A 24,277-nucleotide genomic window follows, 5' to 3' on the forward strand; every position below is an offset into this window, starting at 1 on the left:
AGATTGTTTTATACCACTAAGTTTGTGGTACTTTGTTTCACAGCAATAATAACTAATACAGGGTGATGGTGTAGTCTTGCAAAGAAGAGTTCAATATATTTGCATTTTCCTTACATTTTGAGCATAATAAAATGTCAATAATTAAATCTAATATCTAAACTGTACAATAATTAAGTGACTGAACAAATGATTTCTAAATCCAATTCTCTGAGTCCATGAATTGAAATGATCCTTACTCACCAGTGTTTGATTAAACAAAGCAAGTTGTTTCTGCCAGTCATCCACTCGAGTTTTCAGTGGGCCAGCGTAACGTGATGAGGCAATGGTTGCAATGTTGATGGTGCTGTCATCAAGAAGGACCTTTAAGGAAAGGCAAAGAAAATACATGCGACACCATGTGTTTTTGCTCTCAAAGATAATTACAGATATTTAATTCCAACAGCCCATTTATTTATTTTTACTTTAACATTTTTAGTTTTATATTGGAATATAGTTGATTTACAATGTTGTGTTAGTTTCAGGTGTACAGCAAAGTGATTCAGTTACACGCATACATGTATCCATTCTTTTTCAGATTCTTTTCCTGTATAAGTTATTGCAGAATTTTGAGTAGAGTTCCCTGTACTATATATACAGTAGGTTCTTGTCGATTATCTATTTTATATATAGTAGTATGTATATGTTAATCCCAAACCATTTAAAAGCCAACTTTTTGAATAAACAGCTTAATCTCACTTACTGTTTCCCACCCATCCACTTCCCCTCCTTCTCTCCTTCACTAGGGTATGTAATGCACTATGATGTTCTCTTAAATGTCACCAAGGAAATTCTGATTGTCAAATCCTGGCTGTTTCTGTAATTATTAATGGCACACATTTCTGTTTAGCTCAGCAGTCTTCTCCAGTCTCCCCCCTACAAGGTATCTGGTACCTTCTTTATATCATTTGGTCATCCAGGTCTTTATTTCTCAAAGTGCTCAGAACTTGAAAAAGTAAGTGCCTTCCCTACCCAATGAAACATCACTTTCCCTCAATTATCTTGAGGAAGAGGAAAAGTGAACTCATTCATGTCAAGCTCTGGATGATTATAGACAGTTTTCCCTCTACCTCTCCCCTCCCCTACTCCTTCCTCTTATACCACAGCACCCCTCGCAGAACATGTACATTTAAAAAACTGTGTCTGTTAATCTAAAGGATTTTAATTGCTCTATTTAAATTATAAACTTCTTGAGAGCAGAAGCTCCATCACCTGGCATCACCTGGCCTCATACTGACTGATTTCCATCTTGGGTCTGCCAGACTACACCTGGCAAAGCCATTTCATCTCTAATTCTGGCCTGGGTACACCATAACAGGCCAGGGCTTTGCTTTTCTAAACAAAATTTATTGAAGTATAGTTGATTTATAATATTGTGCTAATTTCTGCTGTAGAGCAAAGTGATTCAGTTATACATATGTGTACAATTTTTTCATATTCTTTTCCATTATGGTTTATTACAGGATATTGAATATAGGTCTCTGTGTGGGCTTTGCTTTTTAAATTGAATCATAATTCCCAGATTCTTTTGCTAAACAAATGTGCCCTTTGGATTTTAAGTCACTAAGAATATTCCAAACACATGGGTTAGATTTATCTTCTTTTGCTGTTAATAGAGCATGACCATCTACTCCTAATCTCAAAAAATTCAAGTGAATTTAGCTTCTTAGTGTGATATAAACCTGAAATGCTCATTCACGCTTCTTTGCCTCATTTAAATGGTTTGAAATGCCTTCCATTCCCATCTATGCCTATCAGACCCCCAGATTTTTAAGGTCCAGCATGTCTTTGCTGGTCTAGGAAGGATTCTCTGATCACTTCAGCCACAACTGATCTCTTTGCTCTTCTAAATTCCTCAACAGTTATCAACTACAAGATTATAACTCATATATATATATATATATATATATATATATAATATATATATTGCTTTACTAAATATTTCATGTACAAGTATTCATGTCAATTATTCATATTCATATATTGCCTTCCCAATTAGATTTTTCCTTGTTTAATAACTCTCATATTTCAGTCCTTCATCATAACCTCCCATAGAATATTTAGGACTAGGTCTCACAAGAACCTTCAACATAAGTTTCAATAACCCAGTTACCCACCTGTATGTCATCTGTGCCACCCAGGATAAACACATCTTTGGAGTCACGGTGAGGGAGGACGACAAATTCAGTTGTTTTCCAAGAATCCTCCACCTTAGAAATAGTTCAAGTCTTAGGATAGCTCAATTCATTTGTGTGTAGGTATTTGATAAATGCACGTGGAATGAAACAAGTGAAAACTCCATAATTATCCTAATCTCCTTCTGCCTTTAAAATTCTTAAAATCTTCTAGGTTAGATGACAATGATTTGCTTAATTTTATTGAATAGCATTAAAACATATGAATAATTTGTGATACTTTCATGTGTATTCCCTCCCACTTCATGCTTTAATTAAAAGAAAAAAATTCTTTTTACATAGATGCTTGGAAGATGTGTGTTTTTGGAGTAAGGAGGTTAAATATCCTAAGTAGAGAAATCTTCTCAATGTGCTTTTGAAGCATTTCGTATAGTGAATCTTCTCTAGTGTGTAAGTTTGAAAGGTAATGTATTTTGGCATAAGAGATCTTCCTTGGTATGTGGTTCTTTATATAAAGCATGCAAATTTGTTGCCATCAAGTTCCTGTTGGATTATAAGCTAAGCAGAAAGAAGATATTTATAGAGGTGATAACAATAATAATGATATAAATGTAAGGAAACAGCACAGGATAACTGATAATGAGAGGGTGAAAGCTGCAATGTTGAAAAACCCATTCAGATAAAACAAAAGTTGATCTCACTGAATATGAAAACCTTTACATTCCCTGATCTTCAGAATATACATTTTTCAGGTTTACCTTTTTAAGAACTGTTTCTAAGGCAGCTTCTCCAGAAGCCTGTCCAGAAATGTCCTGGATTTCTCGGGCAAAGTCAAAAACATGCAACTCAGAGAGCTTCTCCAAGGTTAATGGAATGTCAAGGTCTACTAGGGTGGCATCAACTGTTTGTTCAATAGCTGCCCAATGTCTAGGCTTCAGAGTTGGGTTTCTCAGGTCAATGATAACTGGAAGCTGGAAAACAAACACTCTCAGAGACACCATCCTTTTTATCTGAAAAACAGCCCAAGGCTTCTGGTTTCAATTTGGGCACATAAAGAGCTGGAAAGAACACCACTGACACTCTTACAACAAAGAAAAATCTGCACAAACTGCAAGTTAATGACTTGTATTGAACCCATCAGAAAAGTGAGGCTTCAGAGAAACCAACTAAGTCAAAATTTGAAGAGACACTGGTACCCACAGTTTTCTCCACAGCAAGAAACAGGACCCGAGAATTTGCTTACCTAGGAGAGATGCCTTGGGTTGCCGTTTAAACTAGTTAGAAGATGTTGCTGAATTTTAAAAATAAGTTGCTAAGACTGAATGTAGGGTAGCATGAGAGTGTGAAGTCCCTGGGGGCTACAAATATTACTAAATATTACAAATATTACTAAAGCTGGAGGAGGGACAGGAACAACTGTGAAGCTCAGAATTTTGTGAAAAAGGAGCACAGTGCTTTGTTAGGATAGAAACTTAATCAGAACACAAGGGAATATTCCTCCTCACTTCTTCCACCAGGAAGAATAACAGTGGAATAGAGAGTGGAAAGCTGCAAGGTACAGATTTTCTCTGGGCATAAAACGAAAGAATGACCCAAGGTCAGGGAAAACAGAAATTGAAAAAATGACTGTTGGCAAACAAGCCCAAACTAAACACAAGGTATCACTAGAACAATTTGAATACTGTGGTATACTGAGGGCAACCACAGCAACACCAAACTTCAAATCTAGCCGAATTTCTAACCAGATTTAATATAACATGCCACACAGAAGGCCAAGTAGAAGGAAAGGCATGATCATTTCCAGGCATAAAAATTATTTACTTCAGTATCTACTGTTCTGCATAAGATGTCTGGATTTCAACAACAATCTAAGAAGTATGTGAAAGGGCAAGGCAAACATACATCCCAAAAGATACAAAATTAATCAGAATCACACTCAAGTCTGACACATATGTTGGAATTAACAGATGGAACTTAAACTAATTGTGATTAATATGTTAATGGATCTAACGGAAAAGGTAGACAACATGCAAGATCAGAAGGGAAATGTCAATAAAATGATGGAAACTATAATTAAAAATCAAATGGAAATGTTAGAAATGAGGAAGACTGTAAGAGATACAAAGAATGTCTTTGATGAGATGAACACAGACAAGGAATCCATGAATTTGAAGGTAAGTGAGTAGGAATTACCCAAACTCATACACAAAGAGAAAAAACAGTGAAACGCTCCCCTGCCCCCATCCAAACCTAGAACAGAATATCCATGAGCTTGGTACCATATCAGATGGTCTGACATACATGTAATAGAAATCCCAGAAGGATAAGAGAGATAGAAAACACAGCAGAAGAGATATCAAAGAAATAATGGCTCAAGTTTTTTCAAAGTTAAAGGCAGACACAAAACCAGAGATCCAAGAAACTCTGAGAATATCAAGCAGGATAAATATAAATGGTAAACAACAATAATAACATACACCCAGGCATATCACACTTCATACTGCCAAAAACCAAGAAAAAGAGAAAAATTTGAAGGCAGCCAGACAAAAAAATACATATTATCTACAGAAGAACAAGGATAAGAACTACAGCAGACTTTATGTCAGAAATCATGCAAGTAAAAAGATAACAAAAGGATATTTTTACATTGTTGAAAGAAAAAACAAAATCTGCCGGCTCAGAATTATATACCAGTGAAAATATCATTCAAAATAAAGGATAAAGAATTTCTCAAAACAAAAATTTGGGGAGTTCATTGCTAGTATACCTACTCAGTAAGAAATATTAAAGGAAGTTCTTCAGGCAGAATGAATATGCTATGAGTCAGAAACTTTGATCCATACAAAGAAATGAAGAACATTGGAAATGGAACAGATGTAAAATAAATTTCATATCCTATTTTTATTCTCCTAAAAGGTAACTATAAAAAACAAAAATAGTAGCAATATGTAGTGCTTACACTACATATAAAAGTAAAATATATGACAACATTAATACAAAGGATGAGAGGGAGAATTGGGAGTATGGTATTATAAACTCTTTATACTATGCATGAAGAAGTATAATATTATTTGAAGTTTGTTTTGGATTAATTGAAAATCTATATTTTAAATCTAGGATAACCACTAAAAATTGCTTTAATGAAGTATGAATAACAACTCCATAGAGAAGATAAAACGGAATCATAAAACCTATACAATTAAATCAAGAGAGGAAAGAAAAAGAGGAAAAAAGAAACAACAAACAAATAAAAAACCAGCATGATGACAATTTTAATCCAACCATACAAATAATATTCTAAATATTAATGGTCTAAACATGTCATTTAAAAGACTTTTTAAAAATCAGATTGGATAAAAAAGCAGGAACAATTATATGCTGTTCAAGAAATACTTTAAATATAAAGACATAGAAAAGTTAAAAGTGAAAAAATGGAGAAAGTAATACCATGAAAACTCTACAAGAAATCTGTACTAACTATATTAATGTCAGATAATGCAGACTTCAGAAGAAGAAATCTTATAAAAAATAAAGAGGGAAAATATGTAAATGATGAGGGTCAATTCTCCAAGAAGAAATAGTAATACTAAGTGTGAATACATCTAACAACGGAGCATCAAAATAAATAAAGCTCCACTGTCTTGAGATGCAGTATCCTCATAAGTTATTTGGAATTTTTCTTTATAGAAGATTTGTCTTTTATCCTTTGTCTATCTATCTACCTATTTATCTATTCATCCACTCAGTTGTTTACTTATATCAATATGAATTCATGGATATTTATTTTATAATTTGGGTTATAACACAATATTGTATTATTTACTGTTTGGTCAGATCATTACAACTTGGGTCATTGAAAATTCTTTCACTTGATTTCTGTGTATCTTTGATATAAGCCGTAATTTTTTTTTCTTTTTTTCACCAACAATAGAGAATCTATTTTATTTTATTTTTTATTTAAAAATTTTTTTTCATTTTTTTTTCAACATCTTTATTGGAGTATAATTGCTTTCCAATGGTGTGTTAGTTTCTGCTTTATAACAAAGTGAATCAGTTATACATATACATATATCCACATATCTCCTCCCTCTTGCGTCTCCCTCCCTCCCACCCTCCCTATCCCACCCATCTAGGTGGTCACAAAGCACTGAGCTGATCTTCCTGTGCTATGTGGCTGCTTCCCACGAGCTATTATTTTACATTTGGTAGTGTATATATGTCCATGCCCCTCTCTCACTTTGTCCCAGCTTACCCTTCCCTCTCCCCATATCCTCAAGTCCATTCTCTAGTAGGCCTGCATCTTTATTCCTGTCTTGCCCCTAGGTTCTTCATGACCATTTTTTTTTTTTTAGATTCCATATATATGTTAGCATACAGTATTTGTTTTTCTCTTTCTGACTTACTGCACTCTGTATGACAGACTCTAGGTCCATCCACCTCACTACAAATAACTCAATTTCGTTTCCTTTTATGGCTGAGTAATATTCCATTCCATATATGTACCACATCTTCTTTACCCATTCATCTGTTGATGGACACTTAGGTTGCTTCCATGTCCTGGCTATTGTAAATAGAGCTGCAATGAACATTGCAGTACATGACTCTTTTTGAATTATGGTTTTCTCAGGCTATGTGCCCAGTAGTGGCATTGCTAGGTCATATGGTATTTCTATTTGTAGTTTTTTAAGGAACGTCCTTACGGTTCTCCATAGTGGCTGTATCAATTTACATTCCCATTAACAGTGCAAGAGGGTTCCCTTTTCTCCACACCTTCTCCAGCAATTATTGTTTGTAGACTTTTTGATGATGGCCATTCTGATTGGTGTGAGATGATATCTCATTATAGATTTGATTTTCATTTCTCTAATGATTAATGATGTTGAGCATTCTTTCATGTGTTTGTTGGCAATCTGTATATCCTCTTTGGAGAAATGTCTATTTAGGTCTTCTGCCCATTTTTGGATTGCGTTGTTTGCTTTTTTTGATATTGAGCTGCATGAGTTGCTTGTATGTTTTGGAGATTAATCCTTTGTCAGTTGCTTCATTTGCAAATATTTTCTCTCATTCTGAGGGTTGTCTTTTGGTCTTGTTTATGGTTTCCTTTGTTGTGCAAAAGCTTTGAAGTTTCATTAGGTCCCATTTGTTTATTTTTGTTTTTATTTCCATTTCTCTAGGCAGTGGGTCAAAAAGGATCTTGCTGTAATTTATGTCATAGAGTGTTCTGCCTATGTTTTCCTCTAAGAGTTTGATGGTGTCTGGCCTTACATTTAGGTCTTTAATCCATTTTGAGTTTATTTTTGTGTATGGTGCTAGGGAGTGTTCACATTTCATTCTTTTACATGTAGGTGTCCAGTTTTCCCAGCACCACTTATTGAAGAGGCTGTCTTTTCTCTGTTGTATATTCTTGCCTCCTTTATCAAACATAAGGTGACCATATGTGTGTGGGTTTATCTCTGGGCTTTCTATTCTGTTCCATTGATCTATATTTCTGTTTGTGTGCCAGTACCATACTGTCTTGATTACTGTAGCTTTGTAGTATAGTCTGAAGTCTGGGAGCCTGATTCCTCCAACTTCATTTTTCTTTCTGAAGATTGCTTTGGCTATTTGGGGTCTTTTGAGTTTCCATACAAATTGTAAAAATTTTTGGTTTAGTTCTGTGAAAAATGCCAGTGTTAGTTTGATAGGGATTGCACTGAATCTGTAGATTGCTTTGGGTAGTAGAGTTATTTTCACAATGTTGATTCTTCCAGTCCAAGAACATGGTATATCTCTCCATCTATTTGTATCATCTTTAATTTCTTTCATCAGTGTCTTATAATTTTCTGCATACAGGTCTTTTGTCTCCTTAGGTAGGTGTATTCCTAGATGTTTTATTCTTTTTGTTGCAATGGTAAATGGGAGTGTTTTCTAAATTTCACTTTCAGATTTTTCAGCATTAGTGTATAGGAATACCAGAGATTTCTGTGCATTAATTTTGTATCCTGCTACTTTACCTAATTCATTGATTAGCTCTAGCAGTTTTCTAGTAGCATCTTTAGGATTCTCTATGTATAGTATCACGTCATCTGCAAACAGTGACAGCTTTACTTCTCCTTTTCTGATTTGGATTCCTTTCTTTTCTTTTTCTTCTCTGACTGATGTGGCTAAAACTTCCAAAACTATGTTGAATCATAGGGGTGAGAGTGGGCAACCTTGTCTTGTTCCTGATCTTAGTGCAAATGGTTTCAGTTTTTCACCATTGAGGATGATATTGGCTGTGGGTTTGTCCATCATTTTGTTTTTTGAGCACTTCCTTACTTTTTGGCACTGGAGGATGCTCCAGGTTCATCTTGTATATTCTCTGACTCATCCTTAGAATCAGTCATTTCTATAAGGATCTCTGATTCATTTTATTGGAAAATGGTATTAAAAACCAAGATCTGGACAAAGGATATTGCTGGAAGCAATGAGGTAGAACATAACTTCACCCCTTAAATGTAGGCTTTGCATAGAGACTTCCTTTCAAAGAATACAGTGTGGAACGTTGGGTAGTAATTTTATAGTGGGGAAAAAATGCTTCTTCAGTCACGTGATCAAGCTTAATATCATTAGTGAAAAGTCATGGTGATAGCATTTATCTTTAATAAGATGTGATAATAATAATACTTTACCTCTGTGGTCTTCCTTGCAAGAATCTATAACCCCAGTCTAATCATGAGAAAAACACCAGACAATCCCTAAATGACAGACGTTCTATAAAATACCTGACTAGTACTTCTCATAACTATCAAGATCATAATAAACAAGAAAAGTCTGAGAATCTGTCACAGTCTAAAGGAGTCCAAGAAGACAAGACATCTAAATGTAATGTTTATCCCGGAAAGGATCCTGGGACAGAGAAAGGACATTAGATAAAAATGAGAAACTTCAGATAAAATATGGACTTTAATAATAATATAGTGACATTGTTTCATTAGATGTGGCAAATGTATTAGACTAATGTAATATGTTAACAGTAGAGGAAACTGGATTCAGGGCATATGGGAAACCTCTATATTTCTGTTGTAAGTTTTCTGTAAGTCTAAAATAAAGAGTTTATTTAAAAACAAATGAGGCAAAAATTGATGTAACATAGGGGGAATTAGACAAATCCACAATTATAGTTGGACATTTCATCATTCCTCTCTGAGTAACCAACAGAACAAGTAGGCAGAAAATCAGTAAGGATACAGATGATCTGAACACTACCATCAGCCAAATTGACTTAATTGAGATTTATAGAAAAATCACTGAGCAATAGCAGAATCCACATTCTTCTCAAGTGTATATAGAAGATGTACCAAAATAGACCATATTTTGGGTCATAAAGCCAATCTTAACAAATTAAAAGGACAGAAATCATAAAAGTATATTTTGGGACTATAATAGAATTAAAGTTCAAATCAGTAACAGATATGTTGAAAATCCCCAAATATTTTAATAATAAGCAACATTCTTCTAACTAGGCCATATATCAAAGAAGAAGTCTCAGGAGTATTAAAATATATTTTGAACTAAATTAAAATAAAAATACAATATATCAAAATTCACAAGATTCAGCTAAAGCAGTGACTAGACAGAAATTTACAGTATTAAATGCTTATATTAGAAAAGAAAAGTTTCAAATCAGCAACTTAAGCTTCCACCATAGGAAATTTTGAAGAAATAAAAAATTAAATGTAAGGCAAGAAGAAGAAAGGACATAATAAAGATTAGAGGAGAAATCAGTGAAATGGAAAATATAAAAACAATAAAGAAAATCAATCAACCCCAAAGCTGGTTCTTTGAAAAGGTCAAAGTGATAAATGACTAGCAGGACAAACGAAGAAAGAAAGGGAGAAAATACAAATTGCCAATATCAGCAATGATAAAGGGGACATCATTATGGATCCCACATATTTTAAAAGGATAATAAAGAAATATTGTGATAAACTTTATGTCTAATAACTTCAACAATTTGGATGAAATGGACCATTTCCTTGGAAGATACACTATAAAGTCCCCTCAAGAAGAAATAGATAACCTGAATAATTCAAATTGTATGAATGAAATTCAGTTTTTTGTTAAAATCCCTCCAAAAGAGAAAACTTCAAGCTCAGATAGTTTCACTCTTGAATTCTACCAAACATCTAAGTGAAAATTAACACTAGTTCTGTATAATCTCCTGCAGAAAATAGAAGAGGAAGGAACACTCCCTAAGTCATTTTATGAGGCAGTATTAACTCATAACCACACAATGATGTTACAAGAAAAGAAAACTAAAGATCAATGTCCCTCATGAATATAGGCGCAAAAACATCCTCAAATAATATTAGTAATTTGAATCCAGCAATATAAAAGAGTATAGTACATCATGACCCAAGTGAAGTTCAGTTCAGGAATTCAAGCCTGCTTCAATATTTGACCACTGATAGATGTAATTCACCATGTTAATAGACTAAAGAAGAAAAACCATATGATCATAGGCATAGAAAAATCATTTGATAATTATCAACACCCATCTATGATAAAAAAAAAGAAACCTCTCAGGAAACTATGAAACTGTTATCTTAATATAGGGCACCTATAAAAATATTTGACTAACATCATACTTAAAAAGAGATTGAATATTTCCCCTCTAAGATACGGAAAAGGACAAGGATGTTTTCTCTCACCACTCCTATTCAATATCGTACAGTAAATCCTGGCCAGTGCAACAAGGCAAGAAAAAGAAATAAAAGGCACACAGATTGTAATGGAAGAAATAAAACTGTCTTTATTCACAGTTGCAATCATTTTCTACGTTGAAAATTCTGAATAATGTACAAAAATCTCCTAAAATTAAAAAGTGAATTTATTAAGATCACAGGATATAAGATCAATATACAAAGGTCAATAGTATTCCTACATACCAGCAATGAACACTTAGAATTTGAAATGAAAAACAATATAATTTAAGATAACATAAAAGAATACTTAGTTTTAAATATCTGCATAATCTGTACACTGAAAATTACAAAATGTTAATGAAAAGAAATAAAAGAAGACCTAACTAAATAAAGGGATAGGCAGGTAACAGATTAGAAAATTCAGTCTTGTTAAGATGTCAATTCTCTGGAAATTGATCTATTGATTTGACACAGTCCCCCCAAAATCCCAGCAATTTTTTATACATATGATAAGCTAATTCTAACATTTACATGAAAAGGTAAAGGAATCAGAATTGACAAAATTGTGAAAAAGAAGAACAAGTTGGAGAACTTAACACTACCTGATTTCAAGACTTACTAGCTATAGTTATCAAGAGAGCGTGGTATTGGTGAAAGAATAGACTTACAGAACAACCAAACAGAATAGAGAGTCCAGAAACAGACTAAAAAATATGGTCAGCTGACTTTTGACAAAGACGAAAAGGCAAACAATGGAGAAAGAATAGTTTTTTCAAACAATGGTTCTGGATCAACTGAATATCCATATGTAAAAATGTAAATAACTCAAATCATATACTTTAATTTTAAAAAAAAGCAACACTAAAAAACTTCCAGAAGAAAATACAGAAGAAACTCTGTGTGACCTCTAGGTTTGGCAAAAGTTTTTAGATTCTATACTAAAAAGATAATCTGTAAAAGAAAAAAATATTACTTGGACTTTTATCAAATTTAAGCCTTTTGTTCTGTGAAAGTCACTGTTTAGGGTCTAAAAAGACAAGCCACTGACTGGGAAAACTATTTTTAAGTTACATATTTGAAAAAGGACTTATATCATGACTATATAACACAACATTGTTAATCAACTATACTCCAATATAAAATAAAAATTAAAAAAAATCTTTGCTGTTCTTCTATGAATTGTTAGACCCTAATGTCTTTAGAATGTAAATTCTAAAAACTTCTGCTGTGTAAAATGTATAAAAACTTTTTGGTGTGTCAAATATCATTTGTGTTACAAATTTTCAAGCTGGTAGTCTCTTTTACCATTACTTTGTGAGTACTATTTAATTACTATTTGAGAGCCAACAGAAGAATGAATGAACAAGGATCATCGTTGCCAATGGACACTGTTCTCTATATGTCAAAAATTAAATAAAATATAGATTTTAAAGTTTCAAAAAAGAGAACTCTGAAAACTCACTAATAACAAAACAAACAACCCAATTAAAAATCGGGCTACTATTCAAACAGACATTTCAGCAAAGAAGGTAGATGGATGGCAAATGGACATGGGAAAAGATGTTCAACATTACTAATCATTAGAAAAAGGTAAATCATCACCATTATGAGACAGTACCACACATTTATTAGAAAGGTTAAAATGAAAACCAAACCAAACCAAATAAATAAACTCCCTATTGATAACAAGTGCTGGTGAGAATGAGAAACAACTAGAATTCTCATACAATTCAATTGCATGATTTGGCCAGTTGAAGAGAGGGATGCAGTCTGTGCCTCTGCAATACAGTAGCTGAATTTGTCTGTTGTTTCTTCTCTGTGCAAAGCTGACTAATTTAAACAGGGAAGAATTCCTGGCTTTGGTCTCATTAGCATCAAGTAGTAACTGATTGACCTGGAGTTTTGGAAATAATTTCTACTAAACTTACCTTTTCTTTCATATTTTCCACCTTACTTTTTAGCTGGGGCACTGCACTGTTGGGTGGCAAGCCTTTTTCCAATTGAGTCACAAATTTGGCATATTTGGAAACTTGACTGTTTAGAAATTCTGGATCCAGGCAGTCAAATTTGGACTATGAAAATTGAGGGGAAAACAAAGAAGTTAAGACATATGATAAAAGGCAAACTTGAAATAGCAAATTTTTTTTACTCTACTCACATTTTTTGATAGCTATGTTGTTAAACCAAGTTGACTCTATATTTTGGAAATGGCTCTACTTATTAAGATTTCTAATAGTATATCAGGTATTGTTTGTTTATTACACTCATATCATTTTCTCCCATATCACCAAATGCAGTATTGCAATCCCTGTAATTTATTCCAGAGGGCCAACCATTGTAAAGTTACAAATAGCTAATGTTTACTTTTGTGACCTAGAAATGTCTCACCAAGTAGTCTCCTATTATTTGATCATGTAGCCCTTTAATATAACTGATTTAAACATACATTCCAATGTATGCATGTATTTATAAATATATTTCTCAGTTACATAAACATGTAAGTGTACACATATATTATGTCAGATGGGCATATGGATTGATGGTAATAGAAAATTTGTAAAAATGAAAAGATATTCCATGCTCATGGATTGGAAGAATTAATATTGTTAAGATGTTTATACCACCTAAAGAAATCTACAGATTCAATACAATCCCTATCAAAATTCCAGTGGAATTTTTCACAGAAATACAACAAACAATCCTAAAATTTGTATGGAACCACAAAAGACTCAGAATATCCAAAGCAATCTTGAGAAAGAATAAAAAAGATAGAGGTATCAATTCCTTGATTTCAGATTATCCAACTATCCAAAGTTATAGTCATCAAAACAGCATAGTACTGGCACAAAAACAGACACATAGATTAATGGAACAGAAGAGAAAGCCCAAAAATAAACCCACACATGTATGGTCAATTAATTTACAAGAAAGGAGTCAAGAATATACAATGGGGGAAGGATAGTCTCTCAATAAATGGTGTTGGGAAAATTGGACAGCTAGAGGCAAAGGAATGAAACTGGACCACACACAAAAATAACTCAAAATGGATTAAAGATTTGAATCTAAGACCTGAAACCTAAAAACTCCTAGAAGAAAATATAGGCAATAAGCTCCTTGAGATGGGTCTTGGCAACAATATTTTGGATTTGAAACCAAAAGCAAAGGCAACAAAAGCAAAATAAGCAACTACATCTAACTAAAAAGCTTCTGCACAGCAAAGGAAAGCATGAACAAAATGAAAAGGAAAGCTATACTTAATGGGAGAAAATATTTGCAAATTATATAGCTGATAAGGGGTTAATATCCAGAATATATAAAGAACTCAATAGCAGAAAAACAACCTGATTAAAAAGAGGGCAAAGGATCTGAATAGACATTTTTTCCAAAGAAGACGTAACAGATGTCCAACAGGTACATGAAAAAATGCTCAACATCATTAATCACTGGGAAATTAAAATCAAAACCACAATGAAATACTGCTTCACTCCTGTTAGAATTTTAGTATCAGAAAGACAAAATAGAACCAGTGTTGGCAAAGATGTGGAAAAAAAGGAACACTTGTGCATTGCTAACAGAAATGTAAATTGGCACAACAGCCATATGGAAAACAGTATTAAGATTCCTCAAAAAATTAAAAATAGAACTATCATATGATTCAGCAATTCCATTTCTGATTATTTATCCTAAGAAAGCAAAAACACTGATTCAAAAAGATATACAGACACCCAAGTTCATAGCAGCATTATTTATAATAGCCAAGAAATGGAAACAACCTAAGTGGCCACCAGTGGATGAATGGATGAAGAAAATGTAGTGTATGTATACAATAGACTATTATTCAGCCATAAAAAGAATGAAACCTTGTCATTTTTGACAACATGGATGGACCATGAGGGCTTTACGTAAAGTGAAATAAGTCAGACAAAGAAAGACAAATACCATATGACCTCACTTGTATATGGAATCCAAAAGCAAACAAAACAACAAAATAACTCATATGTAGAACCTAAAGCAAAACAAAACAAAACAACTAAAACAGAACACATTGGTAGCTTCCAGAGGAGGGGTGTGTGTGTGTGAAATAAGTGAAGGAGGTCAAAATGTACAAACTTCCAGTTATAAAATAAATAACTCATGGGAAGGTAATGTACAGCACAGTGACTATAGTTAATAACACTGTATTGCATATTTGAAAGCTGCTAAGAGACTAGATCTTGAATATTCTCATAAGAAAAAAAATTTTGTAACTACGTATGGTGACAAATGTTAACGAAACTTACTGTGGTGATCCCTGTGCAATATACAGAAATATTGGATCATTATATTTTACACCTGAAACTAACATGTCAAATATGCCTCAATTTTAAAAAAAGAAAATTTATAAACATTCATTTTTTTTTTCTGTATTCAACATTTTCTTTTTGCTCCCTAATGGGTCTTTTTGTATACTTCCTATGGTAAATTTGTCCCACTTTAGAAGCTACTGCTCTAATCTATGGTGGTAATCAGAAAACTCTCTAAGCTGCTTCTTTACTACTCAGGAGCATTTTCTAATTCTGAGATAAGTGATAAATGAGTTATACAAAAGCACTTAAAATTCTCTGATATAATAGTATATATATGTTTGTTTATTTTCCACTTTCTCCACCGAAAGGTAAATTCTGTGAGGGTTTGGACTTTGTCCTTTTTATTCTCCACTGGTATCTACTGTACCTAGAACATTATCTGGGAAACATTCTTGCATCACTGTGCCCAGATATGTGACTTCTAATTATAGGCACCAGCATAGGGAAGCTGAACAAGCAAGTGTAAAACAATATTTGTGAAGTTGATGGTATTTCTAACATGTCCATATCACACTTGAAAGAACAGATGGTCATCTATTCTGCCTCCTAGAGGGTTGACACTTGTTAAGGTTTGAACGCAAGGGTAGACCCTAAAAACCAAACCCTATGATACCTGGTCCCCTAATTTACTATTACTAGAATTTACTATTAAGCTCTCAAGGGAAGATCCTGGATTTCATTACTGGGATTCTATTCTATCACAGGGAACAAAAGGGCTTTCTTTCTTTCTTTTTCTTCTGAAGGACAATAAGGGCTTCCCTGGTGGCGCAGTGGTTGAGAATCTGCCTGCTAATGCAGGGGACACGGGTTCGAGACCTGGTCTGGGAGGATCCCACATGCCGTGGAGTGGCTGGGCCCGTGAGCCACAACTACTGAGTCTGTGTGTCTGGAGCCTGTGCTCCGCAACAAGAGAGGCTGCAATAGTGAGAGACCCGTGCACCGCAATGAAGAGTGGCCCCCACTTGCCACAACTAGAGAAAGCCCTCACGCAGAAACGAAGACCCAACACAGCAAAAATAAATTAATTAATTAAACTCCTACCCCTAACATCTAAAAAAAAAAAAAACAAACACTTACCACGTTCCTTCAATGAGCCAAGTTCTTTCACAATATTATAAAAATAAATAAATAAATAAATAAATTTAAAAAAGGACAATAAGAACAGAACCTAGGCTAACAGAAATCTAATGTGTGTAGATCATGAATAAAATCCTACAATCCTTAATAACACTTGGCTGTAGTGTGTCGGGACAACATTGTGTTCAGAAACCACAAAGAAGTTAAATGCCATGCAGTGAGGTCCTTTGATACCTCCTTCATTTAGTTATCTTATTTGGAGGACCTGAGAAACCTGCCTTACAATAATGTAGTCTTCTCTGTGGTACTTAAAGACTTATGTGGCAGAAAGACCTTTGTGCATTTCACCAGAAAGCTGATAATAATTCCCATAAAATAACACTGCATGTTTTGCTGAAATTAAGAATACACCAGCTTATTTTTTAAAAAAACTATAATTCATACTATTAGGATTCTAAGGTTAAATAATACAAAAATGATTTAAGAATTGAAAGTTGTTTTTCTTTTTTACCTTTAACCATTCTTGTTGGAGTTGATCCCATTCAGATAAAGAATCCCAGAGCAATTGTTTGAGCTTCAATTCAGCACTAACTTCTTCCAAAGCTTCAAACTTGGACACTTCTACCTTTTAAAATATAATAAGTAAAATGTACTATTTAATTTTCTGATATAGAGATCTTATGTTATCTTCCTATCAATAATTTTTGATACAGTGACAGCTTAGCAGAATATGGGTGGGACCCAAATGGGGAAAGAAAAGGAGAGACAGAAACAATGAAAAAACAAATCACAAAATGCCATGTATATTCAGATTTCTATTTGAGTGACAACATATAATTCTTTATATTTCCTTAGAACTTAGAAATTTTCCAAAGACACAAATATTACAAGAGTGCTAAGGGCATTCTTTCTCAAGTTGGATCATACATGTATATACCTGTCTGGTCTATTGGGTAAACAGATGAGTCTTTAGAGGCAATGATATCCTTTAGGGCTTATATCTTAGATGATAGAAGAGGGAGAGGATGTTTGTGTGGTAGTTGGTGGAGGGAATGGGGAGATTAAAGATGGAGTGAGCAGCCTAGTTTCTTACCTATTTCTAACCCAGTGGACTGTATATGAACCCTAGACAGAGAAAGGTTGCAAGAAAATCTGAAGAAGCTGTTTTCATGCCTTGGAGGTGGGAAAATATCCAGGAGGTTGGTTGCACAGAAACTGTGAGCTTTGCCATAAGCTGGGGCTTTAAACATTGCATACAATAGCAGCAAAATACGCATTCTTTTCAAGTGCACGCAGAACATTCCCCAGGATAGATCATACGATAGGCCACAAAAGAAGTCTTAACAAGTTTAAGAAGTCTGAAATCATATTATCTTTTCCAGCCACAATGGTATGAAAATAGAAGTCAACAACAAGAGGAAAGATGGAAAATTTACAAATATTTGGAAACTAAATACCACACTCCTGAACAACCAATGGGTTATAGAGGAAATCAAAGGGAAATAAAAATAAATATCTTGAAACAAATAAAAATGGAAACACAGCACACCAAAACCTATGAGATGCTGCAAAAGTAGTTCTGAGAGGGAAGTTTATAGTAATAAATGGATATATTAAGAAAATAGAAAGACCTCAAATAAACAACTTGACTTTACACAACAAAGAACTAGAAAAGGAGAACAAGCTAAGCCCAGAGTTAGCAGAAGAAAGGAAATAACAAGGATCAGGGTGGAAATAAAAAAAATAGAGAACAGAAAAACAATACAAAAGATCAATGAAACTAAGAGCTTTTATTCTGAAAAGATAAACAAACCTTTAGCTAGACTAAGAAAAAAAGAGAGATGATTCAAGGAAATAAAATCAGAAATGAAAGAGGAGACATTACAATCTACACCTCAGGGGGCCCTTCAAGATGGCAGAGGAGTAAGACGTGCAGATCACCTTCCTCCCCACAAGTACATAAAAAATACATCTACATGTGGAACAACTCCTACAAAACACCTACTGAACACTGGCAGAAGACATCAGACTTCCCAAAAGGCAAGAAACTCCTCGCGTACCCAGGTAGGGAAAACGAGAAAAGACGAAACAGAGACAAAGAATAGGGACAGGACCTGCACATCGGCGAGGGAGCTGTGAAGGAGGAAATATTTCCGCACACTAGGAAACCCCTTCACTGGTGGGACCCTGCTGGAGTGAGTTGGGGCTGGGAGCTGAGGCTCGGGCTTTCAAGATCAGATCCCAGGGAGATGACGGCGGTTGGCTGTGTGAACCCAGCCTTAAGGGGGCTATTGTGCCACAGCTAGCCAGGAGGGAGTCTGGGAAAAAGTCTGGAACTACCTAAGATGCAAGAGACCATTGTTTCGGGGTGCGCGAGGAGAGGGGATTCAAAGCACTGCCTAAATGAGCTCCAGAGATGGGCGCGAGCCGCAGCTATCAGTGCAGACACCAGAGACAGGCATGAAATGCTAAGGCTGCTGCTGCAGTCACCATAAAGCCTGTGTGCAAGAACAGGTCACTATCCACACCTCCCCTCCTGGGAGCCTGTGCAATCCGCCACTGCCAGCGTCCCGTGATGAAGGGACAACTTCCCCGGGAGAACACATGGCACGCCTCAGGCTGGTGCAACGTCAGGCTGGTCTCTGCCGCCGCAGGCTCGCCCTGCATTCTGTACCCCTCCCTATCCCAGGCCTGAGTGAGCCAGAGCCCCCTAATCAGCTTCTCCTTTAACCTCCTCCTGTCTGGGCAAAGAACAGACACCAGAGGGTGACCTACATGCAGAGGTGGGGCCAAATCCAAAACTGAACCCCAGGAGCTATGTGAACAAAGAAGAGAAAGGGAAATTTCTCTGTGCAGCCTCAGAAGCAGCGGATTAAATCTCCACAATCAACTTGATGTACACTGCATCTGTGGAATACCTGAATAGACAACAAATCATCCCATAATTGAGGCTTTGAGAGCAAATGTAGACTTGGGGTTTGCTTTCTGCATCTAACTTATTTCTGGTTTTATGTTTATCTTAGTTTAGTATATAGAGCTTACTATCATTAGATTTGTTTACTGATTTGGTTGCTCTCTTCCTTTGTTTTTCATATATATATATATATATATATATATATATGTTTTCCATTTTCTCTTTTTGTGAGTGTGTATCTGTATGCTTCTTTGGAGATATTATCTGGATAGGTTTGCTTTTACGATTTGTTCTAGGGTTCTGTCTGTTTGATTTTTTTTCCTTTAGTTTAGGTTTTAGTGTTTCTTTTTATAGGTGGATTTATTTATTGGTTTGGTTGCTCTCTTCTTTATTTAATTTTTTTAATTTTAACAATTAAAAAATTTTTATTTTAATAACTTTATTTTATTTTTCTTTCTTTCCTCCATTTTCTTTTGAGCCGTGTGGCTGACAGGGTCTTGGTGCTCTGGCTGGGTGTCAGGCCTGAGGCTCTGAGGTGGGAGACCCGAGTCAGGACACTGGACCACCAGAGACCTCCTGGCCACAGTAATATCAATCAGTGAGAGCTCTCCCAGAGATCTCTGTCTCAATGCTAAGAACCAGATCCACTCAATGACCAGCAAGCTCCAGTGCTGGACACCCCATGCCAAAGAACTAGCAAGACAGGAACACAACCCCACCCATTAGCAGAGAGACTGTCTAAAATAATAATAAGTTCATAGACACCCTGAAACACACAACAGGACATGGTCCTGTCCACCAGAAAGACAAGATCCAGCCTCATCCACCAGAACACAGGTACCACTCCCCTCCACCAGGAAGACTAAACAACCCACTGAACAAACTTTACCCACTGGAGGCAGACACCAAAAACAATGGGAACTACGAACCAGCAGCCTGTGAAGTGGAGACCCCCAAATGCAGTAAGTTAAGCAAAATGAGAAGAGAGAGAAATATACAGCAGTTGAAGGAGCAAGGTAAAACCTCACCAGACCAAACAAATGAGGAGGAAATAGGCAGTATACCTGAAAAAGAATTCAGAGTAAAAATAGTAAAGATGATCCAAACTCTTGGAAATATAATGGAGAATAAAAGAAAGGATTAACAAGGACTTAGAAAAACTAAAGAGCAAACAAAGAATGATGAACAACACAATAAATGAAATTAAAAATTCTCTAGAAGGAATCAGATGAAGAACACAATAAATGAAATTAAAAATTCTCTAGAAGGAATCAATAGCAGAATAACAGACAGAATGGATAAGTGACCTGGAAGATAAAATAGTAGAAATAAGTACTGTAGAGCAGAATAAAGAAAAAAGAATGAAAAGAATTGAGGAGAGTCTCAGAGACCTCTGGGACAACAGTAAATGCATCAACATTCGAATTATAAGGGTCCCAGAAGAAGAAGAGAAAAGAAAGGGACTGAGAAAATATTTGAAGAGATTACAGTTGAAAAATTCCTTAATATGGGAAAGGAAATAGTCAGTCAAGTCCAGGAAGTGCAGAGAGTCCCATAAAGGATAAATCCAAGGAGAAACACGCCAAGACACATATTAATAAAACTGTCAAAAATTAAATACAAAGAAAAAATATTAAAATCAGCAAGGGAAAAGCAACAAATAACATACAAGGGAATCCCCATAAGGTTAACTGCTGAACTTTAAGCAGAAACTCCGCAAGCCAGAAGGGTGTGGCAGGATATACTTAAAGTGATGAAAGGGAAAAACCTACTACCAGATTACTCTACCCAGCAAGGATCTCATTCAGATTCAATGGAGAAATTAAGACCTTTACAGACAAGCAAAAGCTAAGAGAATTCAGCACCACCAAACCAGCTTTACAACAAATGCTAAAGGAACTTCTCTAGGCAGGAAACACAAAAGAAGGAAAAGACCTACAATAACAAACCCAAAACAATTAAGAAAATGGTAATAGGAACATACATATCGATAAATACCTTAAATGTAAATGGATTAAATGTTCCAACCAAAAGTCACAGGCTCACTGAATGGATACAAAAACAAGACCCATATATATGCTGTCTACAAGAGACCCACCTCAGACCTAGGGACACATACAGACTGAAAGTGAGGGAATGGAAAAAGACATTCCATGCAAATGGAAATGAAAAGAAAGCTGGAGTAGCAATTCTCATATCAGAGAAAATAGACTTTAAAATAAAGACTATTACAAGAGACAAAGAAGGACACTACATAATGATCAAGGGATCAATCCAAGAAGAAGATATAACAATTGTAAGTATTTATGTAGCCAACATAGGAGCAACTCAATACATAAGGCAAATGCTAACAGCCATAAAAGGGGAAATTGACAGTAACATAATGATGGTAGGGGACTTTACCACTCCACTTTCACCAATGGACAGATAATCAAAAATGAAAATAAATAAGGAAATACAAGCTTTAAAGGACACATTAAACTAGATGGACTTAACTGATATTTATAGGATATTCCATCCAAAAACAAAACAATACACTTTCTTCTCAAGTGCTCATGGAACATTCTCCAGGATAGATCATACTTTGGGTCACAAATCAAGCCTTGGAAAATTTAAGAAAATTGAAATTGTATCGAGTATCTTTTCTGACCACAAAACTATGAGACTACATGTCAATTAAAGGAAAAAAATCTGTAAATAATACAAACCCTAGAGGCTAAACAATACACTACTAAATACCCAAGAGTTCACTGAAGACATCAAAGAGGAAATCAAAAAATACCTAGAAAAAAATGACAATGAAAACACGATGGCCCAAAACCTATGGTATGCAGCGAAAACAGTTCTAAGAGGAAAGTTTATAGCAATACAATCCTACCTCAAGAAACAAGAAAAACCTTAAATAAACAACCTAACCTTACACCTAAAGGAACTAGAGAAAGAAGAACAAACAAAAGCCAAAGTTAGCAGAAGGAAAGAAATCTTAAAGATCAGATCATAAATAAATGAAAAAGAAATGAATGAAATGATAGCAAAGATCAATAAAGCTAAAAGCTGTTTCTTTGAAAAGATAAACAAAATTGATAAACCATTGGACAGACTCATCAAGAAAAAAAGGGAGAAGACTCAAATCGATAGAATTAGAAATGACAAAGGAGAAGTAACAACTGACATTGCAGAAATACAAAGAATCATGAGAGATTACTGCAAGCAACTATATGCCAATAAAATGGACAACCTGGAAGAAATGGACAAATTCTTAGAAAAGCACAACCTTCTGAGATTGAACCAGGAAGAAACAGAAAATATAAAGAGACCATTCACAAGCACTGAAATTGAAACTGATTGAAAATCTTCCAACAAACCAAAGTCCAGGACCAGCTGGCTTCACAGGCAAATTCTATCAAACATTTAGAGAAGAGCTAACACCTATCCTTCTCAAACCCTTCCAAAATATAGCAGAGGCAGGAACACTCCCAAACTCATTCTACAAGGCCACCATCACCCTGATACCAAAACCAGACAAAATGTCACAAAAAAAGAACTACAGGCTAATATCACTGATGAACATAATGCAAAATTCCTCAACAAAATACTAGCAAACAGAAACCAACAGCACATTAAAAGGATCATACAGCATGATCAAGTAGGGTTTACCCCAGGAATGAAAGGATTCTTCAATATATACAAATCAAAAATGAGATAAACCATATTGACAAACTGAAGAATAAAAACCATATGATCATCTCAATAGATGCAGAAAAAGCTTTCAAAAAAATTCAACATCGATTTATGATAAAAACCCTCCAGAAAGTAGGCATAGGTAACTTACCTAAAGATAATAAAGGTCATATATGACAAACCTACAGCCAACATTGTTCTCAATGGTGAAAAACTGAAATCATTTCCACTAAGATCAGGAAAAAGACAAGGTTGTCCACGCTCACCAGTATTATTCAATGTAGTTTTGGATGTTTTAGCCACATCAATCAGAGAAGAAAAAGAAATAAAAGGAATCCAAATCGGAAAAGAAGAAGTAAAACTGTCACTGTTTGCAGATGACATGATACTATATATAGAGAATCCTGAAGATGCCACCAGAAAACTACCAGATCTAATCTACCAGAAAACTACTAGAGCTAATCAATGAATTTGGTAAAGTAGCAGGATACAAAACTAATGCACAGAAGTCTCTTGCATTCCTATACACTAATGATGAAAATCTGAAAGAGAAATGAAGGAAACATTTCCATTTACCATTGCAACAAAAAGAATAAAATACCTAGGAATAAACCTACCTAAGGAGACAAAAGACCTGCATGCAGAAAACTATAAGACATGATGAAAGAAATTCAAGATGATACAAACAGATGGAGAGATATACCATGTTCTTGGATTGGAAGAATCAACATTGTGAAAATGACTCTACTACCCAAAGCAAACTACAGATTCAATGCAATCCCCATCAAACTACCAATGGCATTTTTCACAGAACTAGAACCACAAATTTCACAATATGTATGGAAACAAAAAAGATCCCGAATAGCCAAAGCAATCTTGAGAAAGAAAAACAGAGCTGGAGAAAGCAGCCTCCCAGACTTCAGACTATACTACAAAGCTACAGTAATCAGGAAAGTATGGTACTGGCACAAAAACAGAAATATAGATCAATGGAACAGAATAGAAAGCCTAGAGATAAACCCACACACATATAGTCACCTTATCTTTGATAAAGGAGGCAAGGATGTACAATGGAGAAAAGACAGCCTCTTCAATAAGCGGTGCTGGGAAAACTGGACAGCTACATGTAAAAGAATGAAATGTGAACACTCCCTAACACCATACACAAAAATAAACTCAAAATAGATTAAAGACTTAAATGTAAGGCCAGACACTATAAAACTCTTAGAGAAAAACATAGGCAGAACACTTTATGACATAAACCACAGGAAGATCCTTTTTGACCCATCTCCTAGAGAAATGGAAATAAAAACAAAAATAAAGACATGAGACCTAAGGAAACTTAAAAGCTTTTGCACAGCAAAGGAAACCATAAACAAGACCAAAAGACAACCCTCAGAATGGGAGAAAATATTTGCAAAT

At 34.9% G+C, this 24,277-nt stretch overlaps 1 protein-coding gene across 1 annotated transcript in view; it reads right to left on the reverse strand.

The window, feature by feature from the left end:
• The window catches only part of DNAH6 (dynein axonemal heavy chain 6), a 299,272-nt gene that overhangs the window by 184,858 nt on the left and 90,137 nt on the right, over nt 1-24,277 (reverse strand). The window contains exons 16-20 of the mRNA XM_065890616.1: nt 16,772-16,885; nt 12,766-12,909; nt 2,930-3,142; nt 2,154-2,246; nt 241-360 (exon numbers count right to left, since the gene is read on the reverse strand). Coding sequence (XP_065746688.1) covers nt 241-360; nt 2,154-2,246; nt 2,930-3,142; nt 12,766-12,909; nt 16,772-16,885 — 684 coding nt within the window. The remainder of the gene's footprint in view (nt 1-240; nt 361-2,153; nt 2,247-2,929; nt 3,143-12,765; nt 12,910-16,771; nt 16,886-24,277) is intronic.

Source organism: Phocoena phocoena, chromosome 14, assembly GCF_963924675.1.
Source record: "Phocoena phocoena chromosome 14, mPhoPho1.1, whole genome shotgun sequence".
Lineage (NCBI taxonomy): Eukaryota > Metazoa > Chordata > Mammalia > Artiodactyla > Phocoenidae > Phocoena > Phocoena phocoena.